This window comes from Chionomys nivalis, chromosome 15 (assembly GCF_950005125.1).
Source record: "Chionomys nivalis chromosome 15, mChiNiv1.1, whole genome shotgun sequence".
In the NCBI taxonomy this organism is placed as follows: domain Eukaryota; kingdom Metazoa; phylum Chordata; class Mammalia; order Rodentia; family Cricetidae; genus Chionomys; species Chionomys nivalis.
The window spans coordinates 33,547,305-33,557,821 of record NC_080100.1 but is presented as its reverse complement, the minus strand read 5'-3'; the positions used below and the strand labels follow the sequence as shown (position 1 = coordinate 33,557,821).

The 10,517-nt window shown below is 44.1% G+C and overlaps 1 protein-coding gene across 1 annotated transcript; it reads right to left on the bottom strand.

Annotated features, from left to right (window-relative positions):
- Positions 1-852: 852 nt before the first annotated feature.
- On the bottom strand, positions 853-10,185 carry Gzmk (granzyme K). Its single transcript, XM_057790034.1, has 5 exons — positions 10,125-10,185; positions 9,739-9,886; positions 4,413-4,563; positions 3,376-3,645; positions 853-1,015 (listed from the first exon to the last, which is right to left on the bottom strand). Exons 1-5 carry the CDS (start codon positions 10,183-10,185, stop codon positions 854-856), a joined length of 792 nt encoding a protein of 263 aa, XP_057646017.1. The 3' UTR covers position 853.
- Positions 10,186-10,517: the final 332 nt, after the last annotated feature.

The following is a 10,517-nucleotide window of genomic DNA, read 5'->3' as shown; positions in this document are numbered from 1 at the left end:
CTTCCTTCCCCATCTCCTCTCTGAGGTCCTGGAAGGCCACCCAGGAGCGCTGGCACCCATTATATCTGGGCTTTTTCTCATTCAGTTTGATTTGGTCTGATTTGGATTATTGCATTGGTGTAGAGGTTTATTGGGGTGCAAAAACTTTTCAGATAGTACAAAAGTTCATCAAAACTTAGAACAAAATGGTAGTCGGTAGGGGATGAGGAGTGAGTAAAATGGGAGATTGTTCTTCATTGAGTATAAAATTTTAATTTCCAGGATGAATAAATTCTGAAGATCTATATTGTATCTGAGTATCTATAGTTGTTAATACTGTATCACATAATTAAACATTCTTTTAAAAAAGCATTTAGCACATTAAAAACGCATTAAAAATTTTATGATAATTAAAAACACCCGAATAGCATGGGATAATTTGGCAGAAATCCCAATACAAGCATAATTGGAGGAGGTACCATTATTGTGCTCTGTAGATGCCCTTTGAGGAGTATGGATGGAGGCAGGATAGATATTATTTGATATTCATAAAGACAAAGACAGACTTTCCATTTTATTTAGAATGAAACCAACGTGGTGAAAATAAATCACTAACACACATGAAAAAGAGCGTGGTTCCTTAACAAAATGAGTTTGTTCATTTTGTTTTTAATTTTCTCTCAAAATCGGGCATTTATTTATTTACTGCTGCCTAGACAGCAGTAAACAAAATGAGTCCTTAAGACACAGAAATATGCCCCAGCTGTAGCGCAGGCTTCCTGCAGTTAGCTGCATCTGCAGATGAAATTGATCTGCGAGCACATTTCACAAAAAGAAGCAAGTGACTGGCAGATCTAAAAAACCCTTTACAATCTCAGTTCGCACTGGATGGGGCAAGCTGGCTTTTGATCCAACTCTGGTATTTCTTAGTCAATAGGGTGTAGATTCCAGGTTTGTTGGCAACGCCACATTTATAGCCCCCAGAGACGATGGCATGGAAGACACCTTTGCAGACCAAGGGGCCACCTGAATCTCCCTGGAAAAGGAAAATTGGCACATATTTAGTGAGAAGCTGGTGGTTTCCTAAAGTCACTGTTTTCTTTAGTGTTATTAACAGTCTTTGGTTTCTCTGTGACTCAGAGCCCCCAACAAGCCTCTTATTCAGAATAGGCTTTCTGTGTCTGTCTGTCTGTCTGTCTATCCCTGCTTCTCCCTGTGTTTGCAATCTCTGTCTATAAATAACCATGAATTGGCCTCTCTGCCCATTTTATGTCTCTGTTCTCTCTGCCCTACGTCTATGCACACACCTCCTTAGGTAATCAGTGGCTTCTGGACTTTGCTGGTTAAAGAGCAGAGAGTTTGAAATTTTCCACTGAAATAAAATAAAGCTCAAAATTGTGAATGTCAGTCTGATACCAGTGGGCTTAGAACCAAATCGTTGTTGAGACCAGGAGGAAAGAGAAACCGAGCACTGTGAGTGGCGTGGTGGAAGGAACTGTGTTGGGCTTCCCTTGCCTTTTCCTGTTTTTTTGTTTTTAATTTGTCACTTGCACACCTTTGAAGATGGCTCTGTGTATGTAACCCCCCGCCAACTGGGGTGATTTCAGAGGACCCACCCTAACAGAGCACTCAACTGAATTCTGTCTTAAGTGAAGCAATTATAGAGGAGGTGGCATGGCCTTCCGGTCAAAGAGTTGGCCTTCAGATATGAGGACCAGTGTCTGCTGCTGGTCACATGGCCAAGTGCAGGGCATTGTCAGGCTTAGTTAGAGTTGCTGACCTGGTTAGGAGGGTGGTGGTCTCAGGGAGTCTTCAAGCCAACCCAGCAAGGCTTACTCTAGTAGGATGCAAGTATTAAACTCTTATTTTTAAAAATTAGTAATCTGGGACCAGCGAGATATAGCTCAGATAGAGTTTGCTTGTCACCAAGTCTGATGGCCTGAGTTCCGCCCCAGGACCCACATGGTGGAAGGAGGAACTTCCCACAAATTGTCCTCTGGCCTCCACATATATTAGCCCCCACACATAATACATAAATAAATAGACACGACATAAGAATGGCTTTAAATTACTGAGCCATCTATGCTGCTTATCAGTCCTCTAAAATGTTTACCCAGTGTTTTCTCACCATCTCTGCGCACAAAAAAGTCTGAAAGAGAATAACAGTTGCTTTTCGTTAACCAGTCTGTGATCTGAGGACTTGTGTCCTCTCAGTCATGGAGAGCAATCCAGTCTCCCAAGGGTTAGCAGCTTAGGTAGGGATTTGCGAGGTCATGCAGCAGGATTTCTCCCGAATGGGGTAAGAGCACTGATCAAAATCCCAGACTCCCTACCTCGGGCCAGGTTAGGAAGAAAACAGACAATCTACGAAGCAGAATGTTTTCCTCATGAGACCCCAGATCCACTACTGTCTTGCTCTGGACTTTCCAACTCCCAGAACAGTGAAAAATACATTTCTGTGGGCATTTTATCTTAGAAGTCCATGTTATTTAAGAAACGCAAGCTGTACTTTGGAGCTTCTGGCATATGCATCTTTTCAGTCTTCTCTAAGGATCACTTTAAAAACTGGTCCTTTGGGGGCAGGGAGTTATTTTCTACTTATGTCCTCAGGGCTGGCAGACTTCCTAAGGATGGTAATGCCCTTCAGGGGACACCTGTAAAAACACAGCCAGGTGTCTGATGGGATGAGCAAGTATTTATGAGCGCAGCTTAATTGCTGGAGGAGTTCACACTGGTAAGTACGTAAGAGTAGGGGACCCTGCAAGAGTGGACAGTAAATTTTCAGAACTGTGGCCTCCTGGTCTCCACATCTCCCCTCAGTGTCAGAAAATGCAAAAGTGACTACAGTTCATTGGTCTCCACTTCCAATGAGGATGCTTGAAGTTGGTTGTTTTTAAATCTTTACTCTTTGAGGACCTCGCCACGCAGCTCCCAAATAAGCACACACCGAGTCTTATTCTTACTTATGAATGCCCGGCTCTAGCTAGGCTTGTTCCTAGCTAGGTTAACTTAAATCATCCCATCCACCTTTTGCTTCTGGGCTTTTATCTTTCTCTGTATCTGTATACCTTTTTTGCACTTCTTTCTCCGTGGCTTGCAGTGTAGCTGGGTGGCTGTCTCCTGGAGTCCTCCTCTCCCTCTTTTTCTCCTTCCTCAATCCCTCTTCCCAGATTTCTCCTTCTATTTATTCTCTCTGCCTGCCAGTCCCACCTATCCTTTCTCCTGACTCACTACTGGCTGTTCAGCTCCTTATGAGACCAATCAGGTGTTTTAGGCAGGCACAGTAACACAGCTTCACAGAGTTAAACAAATGCAACATAAAAGAATGCAGCAAATGTTCCACAGCATAAACAAACGTAACATACCTTAAGATAACATTCCGCAACAGATGCTTACCTGGCAGGAATCCTTTTGGCCTTTGGCATCTCCTGCACATACCATGTCCCTGGTTATAACAGGTTTGCGGTTGTAATAGCTTTGACTGTTGCAGCGTTTTCTGCTTATGATGGTAACAGTGACTTCTTGCAGGGTATCAGAGTTTTTTAACAGATCTGGGTTGGTGGCTCCCCAGCCAGTAACCTGGCATTTGGTTCCATCTCTAATATAGTTTTTGGATCTCAGTTGAAGCAGTTGGACATGCTTGTTGAGTTCTGCAGCAGTGTGAAGCTGAAAGATAGAAAACGGGGTAAATTATTCTTCCCCAGGGGTTTCTGCAACTAGATCCTATTTGACCGTGCATTGGGTGTGTGGTCCCTCTGCCTCAGGAAGGCATCTCTTCCCCTCGAATCTACTTTGGTGATGATCTGCAGCTGCATTTTTGGCTGTTGATTTTCTCTGAATGTGATTTCCATTCTCCATGGAACTCACTGATGTTTGGGGATGGAAGCATATACAGAGTAGGAGTTCTGCCCAGTCTTGAGCAAACTGGCCTTTGCCCTGCCTTGGAGGGTTTTCTGGGGAATGGCATGTATAGGTCATGACTTTGTGGGCTGGGCTGCTTCCTGCTGGATAGGGCCCCTGAGTATGGTCTAGACCACATTTGGGCTGGACAAAGTATGGTCTAGACTAACTTTTAACTCATTTCTGATTCCCTGAAGTCCCTTAATTGGCTCTGTTACATAAACAACTGTTGTATTTTTCAGTCGCTAATGTGAAAAGCATTTGGGGGACAAACATTTCCTGGGGATCCTTGGGGCTGCTGACATGTTGCTCTTCCACATAGGGAGCAGTACCATTGGTTTCCCTGGCATAAACACATCTCTAATGTTTTTGTTTTCCATTCATGGGAGTATATGGGGTAATTTGAACCTTCATAGAACATTTCAGTTACCTCAAACACAGGGAGGTGCTGCCAAAATGCTTTCATGTAGTTGATTAACAGAGTGATCTTGTATGAGAATATTGAAGAGACAGATGGAGGCAAATCTACCTACCTTTATTAGCATGATATCGTGTGATGTGAAACCTGACGCAGATCTTGAGAATGGGATGAGTTTTTTAATCTCCAATGTTTGTTTCGTGGGCTCATTCTTTGAAAGAGAATGTGCTCCCAAGACCACTGTGGGAGACTGGCCTCTAGGAAACCTAAAAGAGCAAAGAAATTAGAGGTAACACAATGATGTGTAAACCCAACAGTCGTAGGGGGAGATGGTGGAGGTCACACGCATGAAAGACCAAGGACAGAGTCCAAGGAGACCCACTTAGGGCCAGGTGAAGCGACGGAAGCCCCAGTGGATTTCATCACACATCTCTGGCTTCTCTGTCAGTGTGCTCCATTCCTAGAGCTGCTACATCTCTCCATCACTGTGTTTAGATAAATAAGGTGAGGCCTCGGGTGCCTGCTGGCTCATCTGTTCATGAGATTCATTCTAGGAAGCCTGTGTCTGTTACAGATCAAGCAAATACATGTGAGTACATTCATAGCCAATGATGAAAATAGAAACGATTTTGTTTGGGGCATTTTGGCTGCATGTTTTAACCATTTGTGTATTACAGATATTTCCTGTTGTAGTGTATTTATGAAAGCCATTTCAAATAATTTTTTTAGAACAAGGATGTGCTAAAAATGCCCTAGAGGTGTAGCTCGGTGGTAGAGCCCTTACCCACCTTGCACAAGGTCCTGTATTCAAGCTTTTGTGCACACAAACACACAAACACACACACACACAGACCAAAAAACAAATCAAACAAGCAAAAACAAGGAAAAAAAACAAAGAAAAGAAAAAAAAATATGTCAGTGCAATTTCCATCATGCAGTGGGGGGGTGCAGACGCAGAATTATTACACATTTTTATATAATATAATATATATGATATATATGTAAATATGAGTTACATAGAAAAACCTTGTCTTAAAAACTAAACCAAAAATTGTATTTATTTGTGATAAAACTCTATCTTTTCAACTAGAAAAAGGAATCAAGGCAGGATACAGTGGAAACACATAACATATACACACAGATTTGTGTTCTTAAAAATCAAGAAGGGCACAGGAATCTAAAGGGCATGAAAGGAGTGGCTGTGTAGGTCCCGAGGACGTGCAAGGCAGTGGGGAGGGTTCGCAGGCGGCAGATCTAGGTTCAGAGAATGCGCACAGGACTGCAGAGGGGGAGGGTTCCCACGTGGCAGACCTACGGCTGCCTGGAATTACCACTTCTAAATTTCTACCAAAAGAGCTTATTTTGGGAATTCCAGCTCTATTTGCTGAAAAGTTTGTCTATTGCAAAATCAGAATGGGGATGGAATTTCTCAGAGGACATGGATTAGATTTCCTTGGATGGATTCAAACTCAAATCCAACTTGCCCACTAAACCCAAAGCTCTGGAGGGAGAAGAAGATAGAAAATCCCCAGGACCTCAGCTGGGACAGGAGAGTAGGTGTGTCTGTAAACAGCACTCCCGAGGGCAGCTGTGAGGTACCAACACCTCTGGGGAAGGTAGCCGCTGGTGAAGGAGATTTCCAGCGCTCGTTCATCTCTCACCCAGTTCCTCCACTAGCTGCTGACTTTGAAATGTTAGAGTTATTTTTGTCTCCACTACGACAGGCTAATAAGCCCCATGCAGATCAATATGCTTTCTGAATTTTTAGTTGTGATCGGTCCCATCATGGTCAACTCTTCTGCCCATGAAGTAAACGTAATTACCTGAGTTCTAGGATTCTACCTCTTTAAAATCTTTTTTCTTAAAATAAAAAAAAAAAAAAATCAGGCACACACACACAATGTGTATGTACTAAGTGTGTGCATAGAGGTCTTTCAGGACTTAGCTCTCTCCTTCCACCACGTGGGTCAGGCTTGGTAAGTGTCTTTTTCTTATTGAGCCATCTCTCTGGACTCCACGTCTTTATCTGTGTCTAGATGTGAACTCACACAAGAGAAAATTAGTACCAAGGTCATGCACTTGCACATCACAAGGGTTTCCCAAGAGTGGCCTTTAGCACCTGGAGGTACTTGTATGCAGTTTCCTGAGTCCCACCCTGGCTGCCCTGTCATGGAACTGCAGAGTAGAACCCCGGTATTGCTTGTCAGGCATTTCTTCTCTTTCACAGATGGCTGCCAAGACGGCCTCAGTGGAGTCCCACAATGCCCTCCTCAGTTTTAAAGCCACTGGGCCGCACAGCCCTCATCGATCCTCTAACTGGTTCAAAGTGACCATCTCACACATAGAGGATGCAGGAGCCACGTGCAGGTCTCGTGTCCCAAGTCTAGTGCTCTTGCCTGGACTCTTCTTTTGCCTTGTATCAGGCTTCCTTCAGCTTGCTTCTTAGGCCAGCCTGTCTTGATGCTAAGCAGAGCCTCTGTTTCGACCAGCTCCTGAGGTCTGGCATCAAAGACAGCGTTCCTTTTTCTTGGAGTCTCTCTTGGCTCAGATAGAGAAAAGCCGCTGGCTGTCAGAAAAGATAAATATTCCCAGTCCTATCCCAGTCACACAAGTGGGCCATCATGTTTATTGCTTGGTTATTACCATGGAAGGCTGCAAGGACAATATAGCAATCCTTGGCAACATGTGTTAAAGCATAAGCTATGTCTTCCTCTGTTTCCTTCACTGGAACAGCAGCCCAGTGAGGTGGGCGAGAAGACGATCCCCATTTTATAGACGAGGAAGTTGGGGGTCAGGTAAATTAAGAATGTATTAGGTGGAGGCTCTGGGATGCACATCCAGGCAGGATTAGAACTCGTGGTGTGGGCTGGGGATGTAGCTCAGTGGTGGTAGAGCACCAGCCTAGCAGGCACGAGTCCTCAGGTTCAATTCTCCAGCACCGCACAAACAAAACCAAAAACAGTTCCATTGATTTGCCTCTAGCGCTTGGTGGTGCACGGCTGTGTGAAAGAGGCTGTGGGGATTCCGTCTGATAACATGTTTAGGCATGTGAGAGGGAGAAAGAAGGGTTCAGGGAGGAAGCGGGTCAGTAAAAAGAGCCCAAAGTTTTCTCCTGATGATTTAAAACATTGAAAAGTAGACAATTCAAGAGTATTTTTTAAAATGTATTTCCTTCACTTTTCTTTCTTTCTTTGTAGACTCTTCCTGGGTGCTCCAAGCCAGCCTCAAACCAGCAATCCTCCTGCCCTGGCCTTTAGAGTGCCAGCATACCCGGTATCCATTTCCTTCTAGGTTTGATGGGATAACTGCCAAGGCACGAAGGAAGACTGGAGTAGATGGGTGCTGAGAGGGAGCCTTCCTCCCAAATTTGCCTCTCCCTGTCACTGTGCTGAAAGGAAGGGCTGGCTTAGTCAACTGTTCCCCCAGGAGCCTTGTGAGCACATTTGTGGGAAGCCACCATTGAGCTGTTTCATAAATATTTTGAATTTCATAAGGCTTAATAATTTTCCAAGCACTGATCTGCCTACATTTTTACACCCAAGTGTCCCCTGTGGAAATTCGATCCACATACTTCAGAGTCATTTATATGCCAGACATTTAAAATGATATTTAGCAAGATTTCTTTTAAACTCCCAGACCTCTCTTCAGTTCTCCCTCAGCCTCCCCTCCTTCCTCCTCTCCATCTCTCCCTTCCCCTTCTATTATTTATTATTGTTATTGTTGTTGTTATTTTAAATAATCTCTTCCCCCCAATTTGGGATACACTTTTCTTGAGTTAAACCCATTAGACAAATTTTTAGATTTAACTTAGTACCATCTACCTTCATCTATCTTCCTGCTGTGACTTCACATGCTATGCACCAGGTCTCACAATTAGCCCCCAATCCAAACCCTCTCTTTCTTTCTCCTTCCCACCAGCATCTGCTGAACAGTCTACCTCAGCTCCTTGTCTGGCGAGCTGTGAGTGAGAACAAGAAGCCTATCTGGAGAGGAACAAACCTTGCCTTGAGTGAGATTTTCTAGTGATGTGGGAAGCAGGGACAGAAGGGAGGGGTGCATGGGCGAGTAAAGATATGAACCTGGAATCCAGCAACTTGCTCTTAGAAACCGTGTCTTTCCGCTCTTTTCAGGCCCTGGAACTTCCAGCAGGGTTCCATCAAAAGGCAGCAACTAGACAATATCCTCAAAGCAGGGAGTCAAGACACTTCACTTGTTCTGTCTAGATGGTGTTAATGTCTAGATAGCAATATTTGGAAGCTAAGATAGATTTTTTTTTTTTGAGACAGTGTCTATCTATCCCTGGTTGCTGTGAAGCTCAGCATGTAGACCAGGCTGGCCTTGAACTCAGGCAGATATGATCACCTGCCTCTGCCTCCTGAGTGCTGGGATTAAAGGTGTGTGCCACCATGCCCAGCTAACTTTTTGTTATTAGATTTCTTCATTTTATTTTATGTTTGAGTATTTTGCTTGTATGTATGTATGTCTGTGTGCCACATGTAAGCTTGGTGCCTGCAGAGATCAGAAGAAGACATTGGACCCCTGGAACTAGAGTTAACGGATGGTTGTGAGACACCACGGGGTGCTGGGAAGCACACCCTGGTTTTCCCTAAGAGCAGCGGGTACACGTAAGCACTGAGCCATTTCTCCAGTCCCTAAGACATATTCTTAAGTGAAGGGCTATCGTGTTTTAAGGAAAAGAGAAGGTGATCAGGGATCCAGGCAAGAAGCTTAAAGAAACGAATATGCAAACAGAAGAAATGAAATCAGAAAACTCAAGTGAGCACCATCAGCTCTCTACCGACTGTCTTCACAACATCCCAAGACAGATTTATACTTCATCTTAAACTGAAGGGGCCTGGGGGCGGGGTGCTGTCCTCCATGATCAGAGAAGCTTCCCTTTAAATATCCCCATCCCCGCTGACCTGCTCCGGATCACTTTTTAGAAATCCTCTATAACTGTTTCCCCCCAGGGGAAGTTGCTATCTCTTATTGTTGTGATTTCCAAAGTGTGGTCCTCGGATGTCTAGGGTAAAGCATAAAGCTGAAGAACTAGAGAATCTGCAAATCCTTTGCCAATACTCACAGTGTTGTCTGCAATATATCTGTGCTTACCAAAAATGTCAAATATTCTGAAATATCTAAATAAAAACACCAATTCTCAAAACCCCATGAAACAGGATACGGTAACCTCCCCTTGGACACAGGCTTCCTTTCAGCACTTTCAGTTGCTTGTGGTCAACTGCTGTTGAACACTTCATGGAACATTCCAGAGATAAGCAGTACATACATTCTAAATCACTAGAGTAGATCGTTTTAATCGTGCTCTTTTATCGCTGTCGTTCATTTTACTGCTCTTAATTCCTGGAGTAAGCTTTGTCTAACATGTGTTGTTCTTCCTAGTCACCGAGAGCCACACACACGGAAAAACACGGGGGACTCACCAAGAGTAACAGTGGGCTGCTGTTAGCACCCACTGCGGATGAATCAGGACTCCTCCACAGATGTGACGGCCGCGGTACTGGATGGAAGCCATAAATGGCCTGGAATGTGGCGGTACTTCTCTCCCTCCAATAATTTCAGTGCAGAAACCTGTAAAAGTGAGCCAAGAGATTTCACGTGGTCCAGCGGTGGCATCTAATCCTTCAGACAGCAGGCACCCTTGTCATGATACTCTTTTTCAAGACCAATAAAACAGCAGTGCTACCCAATAGTTGCTATACTTTGCCTGGCTAGCAGGTGAGAAGGAAAAGACTGTTTACATTGTTAATAGCTTAATCACTAGAGAGTCATATCATGTTCACATGTGGCAGGAGCAGGAGATACTTACACTCTGAGCACAGATAAACCCCAGCAGTCAGGACAAACAGAGCAAATGGAGAAAGCCTCATAATTAGATGCTTCGGCGTTAAGAAGCACGGAAGATGCACTTTGCTCTGCGACCGATGAAGAAGATGCTGAAGAGGGTGGGTTTTTCTCTCTTTCTTACTTTCCTTTTTCCTTACAAGCTTCTCACCTCACATGCTCCAGAGGTTAGAGCTTTCACACCCAAGTTTTCAGAGTAACTGTCAGTTCGGGGAGTTTCAGGTCTGTGCTGCCAGTATGCCGTTAAGAACTCATTTTTGGATGAGTGCTCTTGGTACAAATGGTGAAAGAATAGAAAATACCCAGGCCGGTAAGACCCTCATGTATTGTAGACAGTTTCAAGATGGTCCTTGCTCTA